The sequence below is a fragment of the Muntiacus reevesi genome, chromosome 1 (genome assembly GCF_963930625.1).
Source record: "Muntiacus reevesi chromosome 1, mMunRee1.1, whole genome shotgun sequence".
Taxonomy (NCBI): Eukaryota; Metazoa; Chordata; class Mammalia; order Artiodactyla; family Cervidae; genus Muntiacus; species Muntiacus reevesi.
The window spans coordinates 188,341,997-188,365,599 of NC_089249.1; the positions used below are offsets into that span (position 1 = coordinate 188,341,997).

General features: G+C 39.8%; 2 protein-coding genes across 2 annotated transcripts; both read left to right on the plus strand.

Moving 5' to 3' along the window:
* Positions 1–956: 956 nt before the first annotated feature.
* On the plus strand, positions 957–1,904 carry LOC136155915 (olfactory receptor 7A17-like). The gene has a single exon (XM_065918139.1). It carries the CDS (start codon positions 957–959, stop codon positions 1,902–1,904), a length of 948 nt encoding a protein of 315 aa, XP_065774211.1.
* Positions 1,905–22,312: 20,408 nt separating this feature from the next.
* On the plus strand, positions 22,313–23,269 carry LOC136155920 (olfactory receptor-like protein OLF4). The gene has a single exon (XM_065918153.1). It carries the CDS (start codon positions 22,313–22,315, stop codon positions 23,267–23,269), a length of 957 nt encoding a protein of 318 aa, XP_065774225.1.
* The last annotated feature ends 334 nt before the right edge of the window (positions 23,270–23,603 follow it).

Genomic DNA, 23,603 nt, shown 5'->3' on the forward strand with positions numbered 1-23,603 from the left:
AGTTTATGATAGTAACGCAAGCCAGAAGCATTGTGTGTGTGTGTGTGTGTGTGTGTCTGCCTGTTCCTTGTGAAGAGAGACCAAACCTTAAAGAAGAGGCATCTGTACTCTTATGTTAAGATGACTTAAAATACAGAGGTCAGAAGTTGGTCAATAGATGGAACTAAGTAAGGAAACTGGTATAATTCACAGGATGATTTTAAACTAAATTCATAAAGTGCAAGGAACCGCAGGGAAGGAGGGATTCTCTATGTGCTGAAGGTTCAGCTGTAGCAGGGAGGCCACCTTGTTCCTCAGCATCCTTGACACCATCTCTAATCACTCCCACTCCTACTAATTCCTTCGCCCCACTGGCTTCCTTGTTTGCACTTAAACATGTGGAACAAGCATCTTCCTCAGGTCCTTAGCAGTGGCAGCTCCCTCTGCCAGGCACACACTTCTGACATCACAAAGGCTTCTCTCTTTCTTCAGGAATCTTCAAACATCACCTAGTTTGAAGCTCTTCCTTGAACACTCAGGAGAAAATAACACCTCCTGCCACTCTCTCCTTTATACCTGGTTTTGTTTTCTTCATAGCATCTGTGACATTCAGACATATTCTATCATATTTTATTTGAATATCCTCATTCACCATCCTTGGATTGCGAGAGATTTATTTTTCAGCATTGCTACTGGGTCAGCATTAAATATATAATTCTCAAATAAATGAAGAAATACCTCACTAGAATTCTAGAATAGATGAGCTTTTTGCCAATGTGATGAAAATGGGACACAAATTCTTTGTCAGAGATGAAATGGAGTATATGTTGGAAGAGAACTTTTCTATAAATAAGCTATTAAGATCAGTTACTTGAGGGCTAAATAGAAATTGCAGTATTTCAGCTATGTGAATTATGCCAGCTTGTGTGCAAATGAGTCATGTTATTTTCCTTTTTCCTGGTAGGCGCTTCCACCCCATGGAACCAGGGAATGATACACGAATTTCAGAATTTCTTCTTCTGGGACTTTCAGAAGAAGAAGAACTGCAGCCCCTCATCTTTGGGCTCTTCCTCTCCATGTACCTAATCACTGTGTTTGGAAACCTGCTCATCATCCTGGCAATCAGCTCAGACGACCACCTCCACACCCCCATGTACTTCTTCCTCTCCAACCTGTCCTTTGTAGACATCTGTTTCACCTCCACCACCATCCCAAAGATGCTGCGGAACATCCAGAACAAGAGCAAAGGTATCACTTATGGAGGCTGCATCACCCAGATGTATTTTTACATACTGTTTGCAGGATTAGATGACATTCTCCTGAGTGTGATGGCCTATGATCGGTATGTGGCCATCTGCCACCCCCTGCACTACACCATCATCATGAGCCCCAGGCTCTGTGGACTGCTGGTTCTGATATCCTGGGTGCTGATTGCCTTGTTTTCCTTGCTACACAGCTTAATGGTGTTGCGATTGTCCTTCTGTCCAGAAATGCAAATCCCCCACTTTTTCTGTGAACTCAGTCAGGTGGTACAACTTGCCAGTTCTGACATCTTTCTTAATAACATATTGATGCATTTTGCAGCTGTCCTGGTGGGTGGTGGCCCTTTTGCTGGTATCCTTTACTCATATTCTAAAATAGTTTCCTGCATATGTAAAATCACATCAGCTCAGGGGAAGCATAAAGCATTTTCCACCTGTGTGTCCCACCTCTCAGTTGTCTTCCTATTTTATTTTACAGTCTTAGGAGTGTTCCTTAGCTCTGGGACTACCTACACCTCACATTCAAGTACAATTGCCTCAGTGATGTACACTGTGGTCACACCCATGCTGAACCCTTTCATCTACAGTCTGAGAAACCGAGATATAAAAGAGGGTCTAAAGAGATTGTATTGGATGCCAAGTATAAAAGACCAATTATGCTAGTGCTCTGGATTGCATAACTCAAAGTATCAAAACCAGAAATTGTTCCTTGATCATTGTGAAAGAAATTTTTGCTCTTTGCCCTTATTTCCTGGGATTTCTATATTTCCTTCCTTCTTTGAATTCAGTATGTTTATAGAATTTTAGGAACTCTCTTTGTAAGCATTATTCTCAGTCTTCTCTAGAGACAGTTTTTATTTTTTCCTACCCACCATTTTCCTCTCTTTGGATCCAAAATGTCTGGAAATTCCATTTCTTTGATGGAGTATCATAGAATCATGGAGACTTCATCAGGAGGAATGTCTTTTCATCAGAGCACTTAGTCTGTTGTTGGTCAGTCACACAGTTGTGCCCACCTCTTTGTGACCCCACAGATTGCAGCACGGGTGGCCTGCCTGTCCCTGCCCATCTCCCAGAGCTTGCCAAAGTTCATGTTCACTGCATCGGTGAAGCCATCCAGCCGTTTCATCCTCTGATGCCCTCTTCTCCTGTCCTTGATCTTTCCCAGCAGCAGGGACTTTTCCAGTGAGTCATCTGTTGGCCTCAGTTGACCAAAATGCTGGAACTTCAGCTTCAGCATCAGTCTTTTCAGCCAATATTCAGGGTTGATCTCCCTTAAGACTGACTGGTTTGATCTCCTTGCTGTCCAAGGGACTATCAGGAGTCTTCTCAAGCAGCATAGTTCAAAGGCGTCAACTATTCCACATTCTGCCTTCTTTATGGTCCAGTTCTCACAACCATATGTGACCACTGGGAAGACCATGGCCTTGACTATGTGGACCTTTGTTGGCAGACTAATGTCTCTGATTTTCAATACACTGTCTAAGTTTATCAGCGGTTTCCTGCCAAGAAGGGATCATCTTCTGATTCCATGGCTGTAGTCATCGTCCACAGTGATTTTGGAGCCCAAGAAGAGGAATCTGTCACTGCTTCCACCTTTTCCCCTTCTATTTGCCATGCAGTAATGGGGCCAGATGCTATGATCTTAGTTGTTTTAATATTTAGTCTTAAGTCGGTTCTTTAGGAGATTTTTAATCTACTGGCAGTGATAGAGATTTTTGGTAGGTGTTACCTATTGCCAATTTGTTAACTTGTTTTCTGTTTGTTAGTGTAGTTCTTTGCTTTTCTTTTTTCTTTGTGTTTCTTTTCTTATGATTTGATGATTTTATTTAGTGATATGCTTGTATTCCTGTCTCTCTAGATTTTATATTGTGTCAATTTTTGATGTATGATAAACAAAGGGTCTTCATATGATGACCTACAATGATGTTTACTTTTAAAAACAAGTGGTCTTTTGTTTTTTCAATTTTTTTCATTTATTTTTATTAGTTGGAGGCTAATTACTTTACAATATTGTAGTGGATTTTGTCATACATTGACATGAATAGTTCATACACATATTAATAGCACTATATTTTCCCTCCCTGCCCTACATTTTGTGTCTTTTAAGTCACATTTGATAGCTCCCTAGTTATCCCTTTCATTCTTATTGCAGCTATACTTGATATTCTGATTACTTTGTCTATTGACTTCTCACACTAGCTCAGTGATCTGACCCTCAGCCTCTCTCTGAGTGTACCTTTACTCTCACAGGGATTCCTCTTCTTATAGTTTCTTCCCACTATTTGTGCCATTTTCTTTCCTTCTTAGAGAGGGTCCTATAATGTTCCGTGTAGAGTGCATTTAGAATTGATGAATCCAACTAGTCTTTGATTGTCTGAAAAGTTCCTTATCTCTCCCTCAATTCTAAATGTTAGTCTTTCTGGGTAGAATGCCCGAGTTTGCATGTTTTCCCCTCTCAACACTTTAAATGTGTCATGCCTCCCCATTATATCGTACAAAGCTTCTGAAAGAAGAAGAAAGAAAAACTCAGCGGATAGACTTATGTGTCTCCATCTCCATGACAATCAAATGGGCTGCAGCCCACCCAGCTTCACTGTCCATAGTGTTTCCTAGGCAAGAATGCAGGATTGGGTTGCCATTTCCTTCTCCAAGGGATCTTCTCGACCCAGTAATCAAACCCACCTCTCCTGCATTTACAGGCAGATTCTTTACTTTCTGGCTACCAGGGAAATCCTGTTAGATGGAATAGGAGGCATAAAATGCTGCCAGTAATAGTAGAAGGTATGTATAGGGAATTTTTTTTTTTTTAATAAACAGGAGGAAACAAATAGGGTAAGTCCTTAAGGATAAGAAACCTTCTACTGTTTCATATGCTTCATATACAACATATCGAATTTCTGTTGTATTTTGCCTATTTCTGATATTGAATTAGTAATTTATATTCCAATTGTTTGTTTTTCTATAAGGATATGCAAACTGTAAGATGTTCCATGCCATATCATTTTCTATGTACTTGGATGAAAGATGTTTTTCTTTATTATTTTTCCAGACATCAAGGAGATGTCACTGGAGTTGGAATGTTGATGAAGCAAGGATATCTCTATATTGCATTGTCTCAGGGGTCATTTTCAATTTGCCTTGATTCATGGACCTAACATTCCAGATTCCTATACAATATTGCTCTTTACAGCATCAAACATTGCTTGTATCATCAGTCCCATCCACACCTGGGTGTTGTTTCTGCTTTGGCTCCAACCCTTCATTCTTTCTGGAGTTATTTCTCCACTGATCTCCAGTAGCATACTGGGCACCTACTGACCTGAGGAGTTCATCTTTCAGTGTCCTATCTTTCTGCCTTTTCACACTCTTCATGGGGTTCTCAAGGCAAGAATACTGAAGTGGTTTGCCATTCCCTTCTCCAGTGGACCACATTCTCTCAGACCTCTCCACCATGACCCATCCATCTTGGGTGGGCCCCACAGCATGGCTTATTTTCACTGAGTTAGACAAGGCTGTGGTCCGTGTGATCAGATTGGCTAGTTGTCTGTGATCGTGGTTTCAGTCTGCCTGCCTTCTGATGCCCTCTTTCAGTACCTACCTCTTACTTGGTTTTCTCTTACCTTGAATCTGGGGTATCTCTTCATGGCTGCTCCAGCAGCCGCTGTTCCTTAGCTTTGACATGGGGTAGCTCCTCTTGGCCGCCGCCCCTGACCTCGGACCTGGGGTAGCACGTCTCAGCCATGCTTGTGCGATGTCGCAGCCACCCGAGCTTTTGCTGACTGTGGCTCAGATCATGAACTCCTTATTGCCAAATTTAAACTTAAATCAAAGAAAGTAGGGAAAACCACTAAACCGTTCAGGTATGACCTAAATCAAATCCCTTATGACTATAGAGTGGAAGTAAGAAATAGATCTAAGGGACTAGATCTTATAGACAGAGTGCCTGATCAGCTATGGACGGAGGTTCCTGACATTGTACAGGAGACAGGAATCAAGACCATCTCCAAGAAAAAGAAATACAAAAAAAGCAAAATGGCTGTCTGAGGAGGCCTTGCAAATAGCTGTGAAAAGAAAGGAAGAAAAAAGCAAAGGAGAAAAGGAAAGATATACCCATTTGAATGCTGAATTCCAAAGAATAGCAAGGAGAGATAAGAAAGACTCTCAGGATTAATGCAAAGAAATAGAGGAAAACAATAGCATGGGCAAGACTAGAGATCTCTTTAAGAAAATTAGAGATACCAAGGGACCACTTCATGCAAAGATAGGCTCAATAAAGGACAGAAATGGTAGGAACCTAACAGATGCAGAAGATATTAAGAAGAGATGGCAAGAATACACAGAAGAACTGTACAAAAAAGATCTTCAAGACCCAGATAATCATGATGGTGTGATCAGTCAGCTAGAGCCAGACATCCTGGAAACTGAAGTCAAGTGCCCTTTAGAAAGCCTAACTATGAATAAAGCTAGTGGAGGTGATGGAATTCCAGTTGAACTGATTCAAATCCTGATAGATGATGCTGTGAAAGTCCTGCACTCAATATGCTAGCAAATTTAGAAAACTCAGCAGTGGCCACAGGGCTGGAAAAGGTCAGTTTTCATTCCATTCCCAAAGAAAGGCAATCCCAAAGAATGCTCAAACTACCACACAATTGCACTCATCTCATATGCTAATAAAATAATGCTTAAAATTATCCAAGCCAGGCGTCAGCAATACATGAACTGTGAACTTCAGATATTCAAGCTGGTTTTAGAAAAGGCAGAGGAACCAGAGTTCAAATTGCCAACATCTGCTGGATCATCGAAAAAGCAAGAGAGTTCCAGAAAAACATCTATTTCTGCTTTGTTGACTATGCTATAGCCTTTGACTGTGTGGATCACAATAAACTGTGGAAAATTCTTCAAGAGATGGGAATACCTGACCACCTGACCTGCCTCCTGAGAAATCTGTGTGCAGGTTAGGAAGTAACAGTTAGAACTGGACATGGAACAACAGACTGGTTCCAAATAGGAAAAGGAGTACATCAAGGCTGTATATTGTCACCCTGCTTATTTAACTTATATGCAGAGTACATCATGAGAAATGCTGGGCTGGAGGAAGCACAAGCTGGAATCAAGATTGCTGGGAGAAATATCAATAACCTCAGATATGTGGATGACACTACCCTTATGACAGAAACTGAAGAAGATCTAAAAAGCCTCTTGATGAGAGTGAAAAAGGAGAGTGAAAAAGTTGGCTTAAAGCTCAAAATTCAGAAAACTAAGATCATGGCATCCTCTTCCATCACTTCATGGCAAATAGATGGGGAAACAGTGGAAACAATGGCTGCCTTTGTTGTTCTGGGCTCCAAAATCACTGTAGATGGTGATTGCAGCCATGAAATTAAAAGACGCTTACTCCTTGGAAGGAAAGTTATGACCAATATAGACAGCAGCATTAAAACGCAGAGACATTACTTCGTCAACAAAGGTCTGTCTAGTCTAGGCTATGGCTTCTCCAGTAGCCATGTATGGATGTGAGAGTTGGACTATAAAGGAAGCTGAGCACTGAAGAATGGATTCTTTTGAACTGTGGTGTTAGAGAAGACTCTTGAGAGTCCCTTGGACTGCAAGGAGATCCAACCAGTCCATCCTAAAGGAAATTAGTCCTGGGTGTTCATTGGAATGACTGATGTTGAAGTTGAAACTCCAATATTTGGCCACCTGATGTGAGGAGTTGATTCTTTGGGGAAAAAAACCTGAAGCTGGGAAAGATTGAGGGCAGGAGGACAAGGCAACGACATTGGATGAGATGGTTGGATGGCATCACCGACTCAATGGACATGGGTTTGGGTGGACTCTGGGAGTTGGTGATGAACAGGGAAGCCTGGCTTGTTGAGATTCATGGGGTCATAAAGAGTCGGACACGACTGAGCGAGTAAACTGAACTGAACAGGGTTCATGTTAGTATATTGGATATTATTTTCCCTTAATGTCCATATGTTCATTTCATTTCTCTCTGTTTCTTTCACTCTCTTGCTTTATTCTGTAAATACTAAGCAGAATTTGGCTATACCAAAAGTGAACCCCACATTTATTGTTCCATGATAAGTTTATAAACTAAAATTTCATGGTAAAAATGATATATTCTTTGGGAGAATAATAATTTGACCTGATCAGCTGAGCTGTAACCACTCACAGTGTAAATAGTGTGAATCTGTGTGACCAAACATGGCAGTGACACAACCCAAGAGAACATGGTGTGTGTGTCTGTGTGCTTGTGTGCGTGTGTGTGCTTGTGTGTGTGTGTGTACACGTGTGCACTTGTGCCTTGAAAGTGAGAACAGTTCTTAAAGCAGAGGCACCTGGACTCATATGCTAAATGACATATATACACAGGTCAGAATTCAGTCAACAGATGGAACTAAGAACGGAATCTGATATAATTCACAGCACTGATTTATAGCTAATTTGATAATGTGCAAAGAAGCACAGGGAAGGAGGGATTCTCTTGGACTGAAGGTTCAGCTGTAGAAAGGAGGCCACCTTGTTCCTCAGCATCCCTGACACCATTTCTAATCACTGCCTGTCCTGCTTTTCCCTCTGCCCCACTGGCTTCCGTGTTTACTATCGAACATGTGGAACAAGCATCTTCCTCAGGTCCTTAGCAGTGGCAGCTCCCTCTTCCAGGCACACAATTCTGACATCACACTATCTCCTTGTCTCTCTTTCATTAAGAATCTGTTGAAACATCACCTAGTTTGTTGGACTTTCCTAAACACTCAGGACAAAATAACACCTCCTACCACTCTCCTTTATATCTGGTTTTGTTTTCTTCTTAGCAGTTATCACTTTCTGACATATTCTATGATATTTTATTTGAATATCCTCATTCACTATCCTTGGATTGAGAGAGATTTACTTTACAGCACTTTGTATTTCTTCTCTCCATGTGCTTTGATCATGCTTGGCACTAAATATTTCTCAAAGGAATGAAGGAATATCACATTAGAACTCTAGAATATATGACCTCTTAGCAAATGTGATAAGAATGGGACAAAAATCCCTAGTTGGAAATGAAATGAAGTATACTCTCATAGGGGATTCTTGACTCAGCGGTTTAGAATCTGCCTTCAATGCAGCAGCCATTAAGAGACATGGGTTCAATCCCAGGTTTGGGAAGAACCCCTGGAGGAGAGCAAGGCAACCCACTCTAGAACTCTTTCTTGGGAAATCCTATGGACAGTGGAGGCTGGCACGCTATGTTTCTTGGGGTCGCACAGAGTTGGACAAGACTGAAGCTGCTAAACATACACACATACGCTCAAAGAGAATTTATCTGAAAATAAAATAGTACACCGACTTCTTGAGGGCTAAATAGAAATTTCAGTATTTCAGCTTTGTGAATTATACCACAAAAAATTGTCATTATTTCCTTCTTCCTGGTAGTCAACTACACCCCATGGAACCAAGTAACAATACACAGATTTCAGGATTTCTTCTTTGGGGAATTTCAAAGGAAGCCAACTACAATCCCTCATATTTGGGCTTTCCCTCTCCATGTACCAGGTCACTGTGCTTGGGAACCTACTCATCATCTTGACTGCCAGCTCGAACTTCCACATACACACCCCCATGACTTTTTCCTCTCCAACCTGTCCTTTGTAGATATTTGTTTCATTTTCAACAGCATCCCAAAGATGCTCTGGAACATCCAGACACAGAGCAAAGGTATCACCTATGAAGGCTGCATAACTCAGATGTATTTTTGCATACTTTGTGTAGGATTAGATGGCATTTTCCTGAGTGGGATGTCTTATGATCGATATGTGGCCATCTGCCATCCCCTGCACTACATGGTCATCTGCAGCCCCTGCCTCTCTGGACTGCTGGTTCTGATATCCTGGGTGCTGATTGCCTTGCATTCCTTGCTACACAACTTAATGGTGCTGTGATTGTCTTTCTGTCCAGAAATGCAAATCCCCCACTTTTTTTGTGAACTCAGCCAGGTGGTACAACTTGCCAGATCTGACAACTTTCTTAATAACATAGTGATGTATTTTGCAGCTCTCCTGGTGGATGTTGGTCCTTTTGCTGGCATCCTTAACTCTTATTCTAAAATAGTTTCCGGCATGTGTAAAATCTCATCAACTCAAGGGAAATATAAAGTATTTTCTACCTGTGTGTCCCAACTCTTGGTTGTCTCCCTATTTTATTTTACAGCCTTAGGAGTGTTCCTTAGCTCTGCGGCTACCCACACCTCACATTCAAGTACAATTGCCTCGGTGATGCACACTGTGGTCACACCCATGTTGAACCCTTTCATCTACAGTCTGAGAAATCTAGATATAATCAGGGCTGTGAAGAGTTTATGTTTGACACCAAGTATAAAAGACGAATTATAATATTTCCCTGGATTGCATATCTCAAAGCCTCAGAACCAGAAATTGTGATTCTTTCATGACTGTGGAATAAAGTTTTCTCTTTGTATGTATAATCTGGAATTTCCATTTTTCTTTCCTTCTTTGGATTCAGCATCTTTATACAATTTTGGCACTTTCTTTATTAAGCTTTATTCTCAGTGTTATACACAGCAATTTTTATTTTTTCCTACTCCACAATTTATGTACCTTTGAAGAAAAATGTTTGGAAATTTCATTTCTTTGGTGGGCTATCATAGATTTATGAAAAATTTGTTAAGCATCATGTCTTTTTTTATTAGAACATCTAGTTTGCTGACACTGATAGATATTATCCATAGGTATTGCTTATTGCCAGTGTGTTCTCTCTTTCTTGCTGTTGTAGTTCTTATTTTTTCCTTCTGTGTGTTTCTTTAGGTTTGATATTTTATTTAGTGGTGTGCTGTGAGCAAGCTGTGAGCAAGCTCTGGGAAATGTTGAAGGACAGGGAAGTCTAGCGTGCTGCAGTCCATGGGAAGGAGCAAGTCAGACACAACTGGGTGACTAGACAGCAAAGTAATAATGATTGTGTTTCTTTCTCTCTAGTTTTTGTGTATCCAGTGTAGTGTTTTTGATGTATGTTAAACAATGGGTTTTTATATGATGACCTACAGCTGTATTTTCTTTTTAAAACAGGCTGTCTTTTAAGTTTCTGCACTTTCAAATATTCACTACATTTTCACTTCCTGAACTACATTTGTGTTTGTTGTCACGTTTAACACCTCACTATTTATCTCTTTAATTCTTATTGTAGCTATACTTGACTTTAGAAATTCTTTTTGTCTATGAAATTTTCATTCTAGCTTAAGTGATGTGATCCTCAGCCTTTCTATACATTTGCCTTTGCTGGTGGGGGTTTGCCTTTTGTGCAGTTTCTTCCCACTTGGTATGCCTTTTTCTTTTCTTCTTAGAGAAGATTCTACATCATTCCTTGTTGAGTAGGCTTAGAATTGATAAATTGTTACAGTCTTTGCTTATCTGAAAAGTTGCTTATCCCTCCTTTGATTCTAAATGATAGTCTTGCTGGGTAGTATGCCCTAGTTTGCAGATTTTTCCCACTCATCCCTTTATATATATCAGATTTTTCCCATCTGACATGTAATGTTTCTACAAAACAAAGGGGCAGGGGAAATTATTTGATAGACTTATGGGGCACCTTTCTATACAATGCTGCTTTTCTTTTGCTTCCTTTACAAATCCATATCTTTAATATTGCAGTTTTCATAGGTGGATTTTGGTGTGGTTCTTGTTGCTGTCATTTTTGGGGGACACTTTTATCTTCTGGTACCTGATTCTGGTTTTTTATTCATGTTTGACAAGATTTTCAGCCATAATTTTCTCAAATACCTTTTGACTATCTCTCCTTCTGTCTTTTACTTCCTGGACACTCCAGTCATGCCAGTGTTGGTGTTCTTAATGTAGTCAAACATCCTTCAAAATATTCTCATTTTTAATTTGCTTCTTTCTTTTCTGACAGAGTCATTTCCATGATTCTATATTTCAGTTAACCTATGCATTCTTCTGTATTACCTGGTATACTATTAACTACTTCTAGCTGTTGGTCATTTCTTTTATTGTAGTGTTCAGTTCTAACTAGTTTTTATTTTATAGTTCCCTGTTAACATGATCACTGCTTCATCAGTCCTTTTCTCAGAGAATTAAATATTTTATGGCCTTCCCTTTATTATCAAAATGCACAGGGTGAATGCTGGAAATAAAACTTCTTTTGGAAGATTCCTTGAATCATTTTAGCTTGAGAAAATGGAGTTTTATATCATCTTTACTAATGCATTGATTCCAAATCTGGTAAACTGTTTGTTTCTCTTTCACTACCTGTTTTTTAGGCATGTCTTTAGGACTTGAATCAGGTATGAGGTATGGCTTCCTCTTTGATGTGTGGCCAATACTGGCCTAAAGGGAGGGAGATAGATACCAAGTTGCTACAGCAGAAGCCCTGAGGGTCAGGTCTGAGCTGACCTTGTCCCCCCTAAGTGTGTGCTCCCCCACTCCTGCACCAGCCTGGTTGACCCAGAGGGGAGCAGTGCTGGAGCAAGAAGTGCTAGTGTGAGGCCATCTACATGAGGTAGGGCTTGGACCTGTTGGCCTGGGCAGAGCTTGAGATGCAGACTGCATCTGAGGCACTGTCTCTGTAAGCACCACCAAGAGTTGGCCCTCCCCTGCTCAGAAGCATCTTTGGGTCTGAAGCTCTCTTGTCGCTACATTAGAGCTGCTGTTCCCATTATGGTATGGGCTGCAAATCCAGGGAGGAGGGACTTGCATGGACTTCTGGTATGGATAGGGGTGTGGGCTCTGGAACACAGCTGGAGTCACTGATTGGGCTTGCTTCTGATGTGAAGCCCATGTAAGCTCCAGTAATAAAGGTCATGGCTCTGCTTAGACCTTGCTTCATGTCTGAGCCTCTGCTATGGTTCACAGCCAGGTTCCCAAGCATCCACTCATCTCAGGTTGTGGCACACACCCACACACACACAGACAGACACACACAATAGCCATATCTATATATCTGTATATCTATATATACTGCATCTGCTGTATGCAGGCAGATTCTTTACTGCCTGATCTACATAGTGGATCTGCCTGCAATGCAGAACATGTGGGTTTGACCTCTGCATTGGGAAGATCCCAGGGGAATGGAAAGGCAACCCACTCCAGTATTCTTGATTGGCAAATCCTACAGACAGAGGAAGCCTGGCAGGCTCCAGCCCCTGGGGTCACAAAGACTCAGATGTGACTGAGCACAGCACACACACATATAATGAGCTAAGATAGTTCATGGTGCATGTCAACATATAAGTGTCTCTCTTATCAGTGCAAAAGTTTAGGAGTGAGGGGATAAATGATAGCTCTTAACTTCTGATATAACTGGGAAATTTCTAATTGACTGGGGGAAACTATCATGCATTCAAGGAGTATATTGACCGAGGTTTTATTTTATTTTATTTCATTTATTTTTATTAGTTGGAGGCTAATTACTTTGCCGTATTGTAGTGGTTTTGTCATACATTGACATGAATCAGCCTTGGATTTACAAGTATTCCCCATCCTGATCCCCCCTCTCACCTCCCTCTCTACCCGATCCCTCTGGGTCTTCCCAGTGCACCAGGCCCGAGAACTTGTCTCATGCATCCAGCCTGGGCTGGTGTTCTGTTTCACCCTAGATAATATACATGTTTTGATGCTCTTCTCTCGAAACCTCCCACACTTGCCTTCTCCCACAGAGTCCAAAATTCTGTTCTGTACCTCTGTGTCTCTTTTTCTGTTTTGCATATAGGGTTATCATTACCATCTTTCTAAATTCCATATTTATGCATTAGTATACTGTATTGGTCTTTATCTTTCTGGCTTACTTCACTCTGTATCATGGGCTCCAGTTTCATCCATCTCATTAGAACTGGTTCAAATGAATTCTTTTTAATGGCTGAGTAATATTCCATGGTGTATATGTACCACAGCTTCCTTATCCATTCGTCTGCTGATGGGCATCTAGGTTGCTTCCATGTCCTGGCTATTATAAACAGTGCTGTGATGAACACTGGGGTGCATGTGTCTCTTTCAGATCTGGTTTCCTTGGTGTGTATGCCCAGGAGTGGGATTGCTGAGTCATATGGCAGTTCTATTTCCAGATTTTCAAGAAATCTCCACACTGTTCTCCATAGCGGCTGTGCTAGTTTGCATTCCCACCAACAGTGTAAGAGGGTTCCCTTTTCTCCACACCCTCTCCAGCATTTATTGCTTGTAGACTTTTGGATAGCAGCCATCCTGACTGGTGTGTAGTGGTACCTTTTATTGTGGTTTTGATGTGCATTTCTCTGATTATGAGTGATGTTGAGCATGTTTTCATGCTCATGTGTTTGTTAGCCATCTGTATGTCTTCTTTGGAGAAATGTCTGTTTAGTTCTTTGTCCTATTTTTTGGTTGGGTCATTTATTTTTCTGGAACTGAACTTCAGGAGTTGCTTGCATATTCTTGAGATTAATCATCTGTCTGTTGCTTCGTTTGCTATTATTTTCTCCCATTCTGAAGGCTGTCTTTTCACCTTGCTTATAGTTTCCTTTGTTGTGCAAAAGCTTTTAAGTTTCATTAGGTCCCATTTGTTTATTTTTGCTTTTATTTGGAGAAAACTCTTGAGAGTACCTTGGTCTGCAAGGAAATCAATCTCATCAATCCTACAGGAAATCAACACTGAATATTCATTGGAAGAAGTGATGCTGAAGTTGAATTGCCAATATGTTGGCCACCTGATGTAAAGAACTGAGACATTGGAAAAGACCCTGAAGCTGGGAAAGTTTGAAGGTAAGTAGAACGAGGTGGCAGAGGATGAGATGATTGGATTGCATCATTTACTCAAAGGACATGAATTTGAGCTAGCTCTGGGAATTGGCAAAGGACAGGGAAGCCTAGCAAGCTGCAGTCCATGGGGTTGCAAAGAGTCGGACATGACTGAGTGACTGAACTGAACTGAAGTGAACATACTACCCTTAACAATGTACAACCAGAAAATTTTAATTCTTAACTAATTCATTCAGTTCAGTCACTCAATCATCCAGCCATTTCATCCATCCTCTGTTGTCCCCTTCTCCTCCTGCTCCCAATACCTCCCATTATCAGGGTCTTTTCCAATGAGTCAACTCTTCACATGAGGTGGCCAAAGTATTGGAGTTTCAGCTTCAGCATCAGTCCTTCCAATGAACACCCAGGACTGATCTCCTTTAGGGTGGACTGGTTGGATCTCCTTGCAGGCAAGGGACTCTCAAGAATCTTCACCAACACCACAGTTCAAAAGCATCAATTTTTCGGGGCTCAGCTTTCTTCACAGTCCAATTCTCACATCCATACATGACCACTGGAAAAACTATAGCCTTGACTAGACAGACCTGTGTTGGCAAAGTAATGTCTCTGCTTTTTAATATGCTATCTAGGTTGGTCATAACTTTCCTTCCAAGGGGAAGCCGTCTTTTAATTTCATGGCTGGAGTCACCATCTGCAGTGGTTTTGGAGCCCAAAAAAATAAAGTCTGACACTGCTCCCACTGTTTCCCTATCTATTGACCATGATGTGATGGGACCAGATGCCATGATCTTAGTTTTCTGAATTTTGAGCTTTAAGCCAACTTTTTCACTCTCCTCTTTCACTTTCATCAAGAGGCTTTTTAGTTACTCTTCACTTTCTGCCATAAGGGTGGTGTCATCTGCATAACTGAGGTTATTGATATTTCTCCTAGCAATCTTGATTCCAGCTTGTGCTTCTTCCAGCCCAGCATTTCTCATGATGTACTCTGCATATAAGTTAAATAAGCAGGGTGACAATATACAGCCTTGATGTACTCCTTTGCCTTTTTGAAATCAGTCTGTTGTTCCATGTCCAGTTCTAACTGTTGCTTCCTGACCTGCATATAGGTTTCTCAAGAGGTGGGTCAGGTGGTCTGATATTCCCATCTCTTTCAGAATTTTCCACAGCTTATTGTGATCCACACAGCTGATGGCTTTTGCATAGTCAATAAAGCAGAAATAGATGTTTTTCCGAAACTCTCCTGCTTTTTTGATGATCCAACGGATTCTGGCAATTTGATCTCTGGTTCCTCTGTCTTTTCTAAAACTAGTTTGAACATCTGGAAGTTCACGGTTCACATATTGCTGAAACCTGGCTTAGAGAATTTTGAGCATTACTTTTTTAGCATGTGAGATGAGTGCAACTGTGAGGTAGTTTGAGCATTCTTTGGGATTGCCTTTCTTTGGGATTGGAATGAAAATGGACCTTTTCCAATCCTGTGGCCACTGCTGAGTTTTCCAAATTTTCTGGCATATTGAGTGCAGCACTTTCACAGCATCATCTTTCAGGGTTTGAAATAGCTCAACTGGAATTCCATCACCTCCACTAGCTTTGCTCATAGCTAAGGCTGTTATAAATATAGCTATCATTAATATAATAAACTACACATTTTTAAAACATACAATTTTATAAATTTCAAAAACTAGCAGTATACTACATGGTTCCATTTGTGTATAATTTTAAAAGTTCCACAATAAATTTTAATTTCTTTGTAATGTTATTCATGGAAATGCCCTGAGCCTCAGTTTTGTCTTTCAGAAGGAAATGTGAGATGATCAATCCTAACTTTACTTGGAGGTTGTGATGAAGGCAGAAAATGTATGTAAATACTTGTCTGAGTCCCCAAACATTGTTCAAGTTTAGGAATATGTATGTGTGTCTGTATCTTTATACACTTCCTCTGAAATAAACACACATGCACACATAGATTTAAATGCACTGTTTCATTTGTAATTCCATCTATTGCACTGAAAGAAAACATGAGAGAAAGTTGGAAGGATAGAAGTAAAAAAATGAATGCTTCAATGAACATAAATTAGAGAAAATGTAGAAATGTTAATACACCGATTTAAAGTAGAATATGTGACCTGAATTTTAATAATGACTTACTTGTCTTATCTTAAATTCCAAAGGCCTCAGAGTCAGATCCACATTTACCTTTAGACAAAGTGAAATTCTCTGTACCAGCTAAGGGGGTGAAATCTCTCCAGAATGACTACAATTTTCTCCTATTAAAAATCAGAGTGTTACTTAAAATGATGTATATAAGGGAAGCTCACTAATTGACTCCAAAGGGTTAAACTCAACTCCTAAGAGCCGTATGTGTGCTGTCTTGTGCTAAGTCACTTCACTCACATCAGACTCTCTGCGACCCCATGGACTATAACCTGCGAGGCTCCTCTGTCCATGGGATTCTCCAGGAAAGAATACTGGAGTGGGTTGCCATGGCCTTCTCCAGGGGATCTTCCTGATCCAGGGATCCTAACTGTGTCTCTTACATTTCCTGCATTGTCATGTGTGTTGTTTAATTTCTGCTGTAAGTAGAAAATCAATTTAGGCTTTGCAAAACTTGCATGTAACCAAGAATTATAATACTCAAGTTTTATATTAAAGGAGCAAAGTTATCCCCTGTTTTGAAAAGGGTAATGGTCATAAACAGAGATTTCTTGGGTTGTGTTCCCACAACAGATCGGAGCATTGAAGACCCAAAGGACCTTGTCAAGACCAATTGTCAATATTATACTTTTGAGAAAACTTGAACTCAGGGATGTGATGAGGTGCCAGGAGCCTTAGAGTTTTGGAAGCAGGAGAGGTAAAGGCAAAGAAGTGAGGAAACTGAATTTTCCTAACTTATAATGGAGTCTGTTAGGAACAGAGAATCAGAAGAAAAAAATGTATTCTGTGCAGACCAGTGTCACCAGGGGAAATAACGAACTTAAAGGTTGGGGTAAGGAAGGAAACACATGTCTAATGAGCTGACACGGGAGATATAAATATCTCCTCTGTTGCAGTCCCTCAGCCTGTTCCTCTTTGGTTGGACAGTATGTGTTCATGGCTTTTGTGGTCCTACACGTGGATGGGAAACCAATGCTTGATCTCTTAGCTGTCTTGTGCAGGAACAGGAAATGGGTCTGCATCACCAGCAACTTATGGGGGAAATTTGACTTTCACAGGGAAACCTCCCAGACAAAGTGAGACAAACCTCCCAAACAGGTGAGTCTGAGAGCTCCACAGACACTGCAGGAGAGGATCAGAAGGATGGAAACCAGGAATGTACCTGAGGTCACCTGAGGAACAATCTAGCATAGCCCAGAGGCAGAGGTCGCCGTGGTTGCTTGCTAGGTTTCCTGAAGATGTATTTATTTATGATGCTGAAAAGGAACAGTGAACTCAAAAATGAGATTGTCAGTGTTGACAGTTAAATCATGTTATTGGAAGCCCCACAGAAGAACAAACAGGAGGAGTAAACTGTATCCAGTAAAACTGGAACAAGAATCTAAGGTTCTTGTTAATTAACAACAGTAGACAAAAAGGGTATTAACTGTAGAGGGTCAGTCAGTGAGGTGAGGGCATTTCATTTTATTGTAAGATGGGGCATATTAGACTGTGCCTCCACAAAGAGGAGAAAGATCTTAACTGAGGACTGTTTGCAAATATACACTTTCAATAGCTGTGTAGGCAACATACACATTACAGTATCTTCTCTCACTCTTGTGTTTACCTAAGAGAGAAAAATAAACTTAGTTATATAAGTGAAAAGACGTATGCTAGGGGGGTTTACTTTCCAACTATTTTATTATCTGTGAGGCTAACTAGATGAATGGGTTTGTCATGCCGTGTTTCTCTATTTAGTCATGCCGTGTTTCTCTATTTAAAAAATGTCTCTATAGCTATTTTGTTTTATATAGTGCTATCAGAATGTTGTTATTCCTTTTTTAAATTTCATTCTTTGATAGGAAGGATTATTTTTTAACAAAAATTTAAAATTGTGATTTAGCTCTTTTATATATGCATAGATGTATTTGTGGAATTATATAAGACTTAATAAATTTTCTTGGTCACATCTACCAACATTCTCTCCATTGCTTTTCCAGAAGAATTTGAGTATAACTGACCTTTGACAATATATGTGTTACCGATGCAAAGCATAATGCTTCAATATTTGTTTATACTGCTAAATGATCACCACAGTAAATCTCCTTAACGTGTTACCACACATAGTTACAATTTATTTCTTGTGAGGAGAGCTTTAAGGATATACTGTCTCTTAGCAACTTACAATTATTCAAAAAAATACGTTATGAACTATAGTCACCATGCTGCATAGTATATACCGCTTGTTGCTCTTTATTGTTATTTTTCTTACTGTAGTACTTTAGTTGTCACTTTAATGTTCTTAACGTGTCAACTCTTGATGTAAGCCAGAAAGGAAAGTGGGGGTTCTTTAACACCATTAGTGCTAATAAATAACTTCTTATACTTCTATTAAGAGTTTCTTATATGTTTTTATTTTTATTCCTTTTGGCCTTCTGATTAAATCTTTTCATAAAAGTTGCATCACCTCTGACCATAATTCTTTGCTATTTGACTTATATTCTATAGCCATATTTGAATTCTTCTATCTACATATAAGATAAAATTATAACTTAGATACCGCTCCTTCCTCACATTGTAGATGTTCTTTTGTTATATTTTTTCACTTCTAAATCTTTGGCAATTTGATCTTGAATTAGAGATCCATGTTAATATTGTTAAATTTTTACTCTTTTGTGTCTTTTTTCTGTTAGTTGTAGATTTTCATTTAATTTTATTATTTAATTTATTATTGTGTTGCTAGTGGTAAAGAGCCTGTCTACCAAAGCAGGAGAATTAAGAGATGCAGTTTTGATCTCTGGGTTGTGAAGATACCCTGGGGGAGGGTATGACAACACACTCCAGTCTTTGTGCCTGGAGAATCCCATGGAAAGTTGGAGGCTACTGGCCAGCTACAGTCTACAGGGTCGCATGGAGTCGGACATGATTGAAGTGATTTAGCACATAGCACATTGCCCAGGAAACAGTACCCTTAACATAACTGCACTCTCACCAATATATTTTGTTCCATAAGTTCTTAGTTTTCAAAAATTTCTTTCTAAAATGTGTTCTTATACATATATACTTTTACAAATGCATCAATAGAATCCTGAATACATCATAAATGGTTTTTATATTTTAGTGGCAAATCATCATTATGTTTAATGTTTTCTACAGTTTGTCCCTCTTTTGTTTCTTTCTCAATAATACCTCAGGGACTTGGTTCCAATCAACCAGTATAATGGTGGTTCATTATTTTAACATCTGTATAATATTGCATGGTGTGGCTGCGTGACTCACAGATTTGGTGGCTTATAATATTATTTATCAACAAGTGACTATTAAATCACTGCTGCAGAAATATTTTGAGATTCTTAATTTATTACTGTGTTTCTCCACCAAGGGTAATTGTTTCCCCCAGGGTCCTTTAAACAATATTCATAGACATTATTTGCTGTCACACTGATGAGTGGCAAGTGGTGGGCAAATATGTTTCTAAACATACTGCTATTTACAGGGCATACCCCACCCCAGAGAAAGATCTGGCAGAGAATGTCCAATTGTGCAGAGACTGGAGAATCCAGATTTTAAAACTATCTGTGTTTCTGATATCAGTAGAAATGCAGTTCCAATGTAGCTTTTTGTATATTTGTCTAAAGTGGACCGCTTAATTTTACACTGCAGTCTTTAGTCCCTTTTAAAGAGATGTATCAGATAAGGAACAACTTAATTTCCTTCTGGATAGATGACCATTTAGTCCAGCTTTTACTCAACAATCCTGCCTTTTCTAACCAAGTTGGAAACAACCGTCCCACGGGTAGTGTTCATGAGGGACCTGATCCCCAATCACTCAGCACATTATAACAAGGCATCTGCCGTTTGCCAGAAATGTCTGGGCCGTCCCATGTCATGTTCTCTTGAGTTGAGGTCTTTTCTAAATTAATTATTAATTCATGTGATAAATGTCATAAATGTTTAATTACCCCTATTGATTCCCCGGTGGTTCATACGCTAAAGCATCTGCCTACAATGCGGGAGACCTGGGTTCGATTCCCTCCTGGGTCGGGAGGATTCCTGGAGAAGGAAATGGCAACCCACTCCAGTATTCCTGCCTTAAAGTCCCATGGATGGAGGAGTCTGGTAGGCTACCATCCACGGGGTCGCAAAGAATCAGACACGGCAGAACAACTACACTGTCACCCCTAGTATATATCAAGTTTCAGTCAATTTTTGTTGTTCCATTCAGTTTTCTTTAATACAAATATAGGAAATCACCCTTTTAACTGGTTTCATATTTTAGCCATATTTTGTCATTTCATAATTTCTCATTTTCTTAAGTGTGTTTTTTAAATAAATGCAAATATATTCACAGACCTTTGAGAAAATAAGAATTGAAGAAGGCAATTTAAGTCTCTGATGATTAGTATCTTGCAATATAGTGACAATGTCACAGTACACTGAAATATAGTGTCCTCAGGCTTAGATCATGTAAAGAAATATATCCAGAAAAAGAGGAGGAATTTTCATGACCTTTTCAAGCTTTATAGAATATGGTCTGGAAAGGCCTTTGCCTGCTGGACAAAGACCATAACTAGAATTGAAGTGTGCTCATTGGATTAATTAAAAAAGTGAAAACATTATGCCCAAGAGTAAGAAACAAACTACGACTCATAAGAAAAAAAGAGACAGGGCTTGCCTCATTCAGTATCAGAACACACACAAAAACGATCAAATTATATAGAAAAGGACAGGAAAGACATCTTCTACTGTCTCATATAACACATAAGTAACTTTTGTCATATTTTCTATGTTTTTTTTTTTTGAATTGTTGAGTTTACGACGTTTGTTTATTTTTCTCTTGGGGTATTAAATCTGTATGGTTTTTCACGTCATATACATATCACTGATTCTGTCCTTGGAAATAAGATATGTTTCTTTCTGATTTTTCCTGGGTATCAAAGAGATATAGCTGAAGTTGGAAGGTTGCTAATCCAAGGAAGCTTCTCTTCGTCAAATTGTTTCGGGAATGATATGAGCTTGTTAGATCTTTTTCCTTCATTTTATTTCTCCCCTCATATTTTATATTTCTTTAAAAACAGGGCAGAAAGTGGCTGGAGCTAAAAGGAATCCCAATTTTATTATTCTCTCAGAAGTTTATGATCTGGAATTTATGGGCACCATTTAAACATTGTTTAGGAGAAAGTTAATCTGATCTGACTAGCTCGAGTGGTTACCACCGCTGGCCTAAGGAGGGGGGTCTGGTTGAGAAATTCGTGACAGAAACACAGCCCAGGAGCCATGGTGTGTCTGTGCCTTGTGGAGTGAGAGCAGGTCTTAGAGCACAGGCACTTGGACTCATGCGTAAGGTGACTGACGTCAGAACGCAATCAAAGTTGGTGCAGAGATGAGAATCTGCTTTAATTCACAGGAAACCTTTGCAACTAGATCCATAGAGTGCTGGGAACACCGTGAAAGGAGGGATTCTCTGTGGACTGAAGGGTCCGCTCTATCTGGGAGGCCACCTTGCTCCTCAGCATCCCTGACACCATCTCCAATCACTCCCCCTCTTGATTATCCCTCTGCCCCACTGGCTTTCTCGTTTGCCTTTGAACATGTGGATCCAGCATCCTCCTCAGGTCCTTTGCAGTGGCAGTTCCCTCTGCCAGATACACACTTCTCCTGGTATCTCACCAGGTGCTTCTCTCTCTTCCTGGACATGTCTTCAAATAACTCCTTGTTTGCAGCCCTTGCAACTTGGTATAAAATAATGCCACTGACTACTCTCTCCTTTATACATGTTTTTGTTTTCTTCATAACACCTGTCACCTTCTAACATATTATATATTTATTTGAATATCATCTTTCATCATGCTTGCATTGTGAGAGATTTGTTTTTAAACACCTATATTTATTGTCTGTATGGCTTGAAATATGTTTGCTCTCAGTATATTTCTCAAATGCATGAAAGACTTTCTCATTAAAAGTGTAAATATATGAACTCTTTGGAAATATATAGAGAATGGGACAAAACTTTTTATTCAGAGGGAAATGACATATAACATCATGGAGAATTTATCTATATACAACATATTAATATCAATTTCATGCCAACAAAATTGAAAATATAGTATTTCAGTAATGTGAGTTGTGTCTGTTTGGGTGAAAATTCTTCATGCTATTTTCTTTTTTCCCAATAGTCACCTTCATCACATGGAGCCAGGGAACAGTACAAAAATCACAGAATTTCTTCTTCTGGGACTTTCAGAGGGACCAGAATTGCAGCCCCTCATCTTTGGGCTTTTCCTCTCCATGTACCTGATCACTGTGTTTGGAAACCTGGCCATCATCCTGACTGTCAGCTCAGACCACCACCTCCACACCCCCATGTACTTCTTCCTTTCCAACCTGTCCTTTGTAGACATCTGCTTCACCACCACCACCATCCCAAAGATGCTGTGGAACATCCAGACACAGAGGAAAGTCATCACCTATGAAGGCTGCATCATCCAGATGTATTTTTACTTACTCTTTGCAGGATTAGATGACTTTCTCCTGACTGTAATGGCCTATGACCGGTATGTGGCCATCTGCCACCCACTGCACTACACGGTCATCATGAGCCCCTGGGTCTGTGCATTGTTGGTTCTGGTGTCCTGGGTGTTGAGTTCTATGTATTCCTTGTTACAGAGTTTAATGATTTTGCGATTGTCTTTCTGTTCAGACTTGGAAATCCATCACTTTTTCTGTGAAATCACATGGCTCATCCAACTGGCCTGTTCTGACCCCTTTCTCAATAACATGGTGGTGTATTTTGGGTCTGTAATTATAGGGGTTGTTCCTCTAGCTGGTATCGTTTACTCTTACTCTAAGATAGTGGCCTCTATCTGTGGAATCTCATCTGCTCAGGGGCAGTATAAAGCATTCTCCACCTGTGCATCTCACCTCTCGGTTGTCTCCTTATTTTATTGCTCAGCCTTAGGAGTGTATCTTAGCTTCACTGCTACCTACCGCTCACACACGAGTGCTATATCATCGGTGATGTACACTGTGGTCACACCCATGCTGAACCCCTTCATCTATAGTCTGAGAAACAAAGACATAAAGAGGGCTCTAAAAGGATTCCTTGGGATGGAAACTTCTAGAAAAAGTCCATTTACCTCAAGCTGAAGAATGATAGCAGGGCTTAAAGCCTCAGAGTCAGATAGTGAGATTCTTTGTTTAGATTATAGTAATAGCAACTGCTTCTTCATTTAATACCTGGTATTTCCATTTCTTCGATTTCACTTTTATGTACAATTTTAAATACATCCTTTATTAACGTTTCTCTTCTCTGTCATCTAAGTTTTTTCTTTTGTTATTTTTCTGTTCTCTCAAATTGGTTCAAACCTTGTGTGAAACATACGTAAATTCCCGTTTATCTCATGAGCATTTGCAATTTCTTAAGAATAAATTTTTTTGAAATGAAATGCTTTGTACTGAGTAAACTCTTTTTCATTTTATT

Bases quoted from the DNA above. Each gene is read 5' to 3' on its own strand.
- LOC136155915 (XM_065918139.1), top strand. From the start codon at position 957: ATGGAACCAGGGAATGATACACGAATTTCAGAATTTCTTCTTCTGGGA.
- LOC136155920 (XM_065918153.1), top strand. From the start codon at position 22,313: ATGGAGCCAGGGAACAGTACAAAAATCACAGAATTTCTTCTTCTGGGA.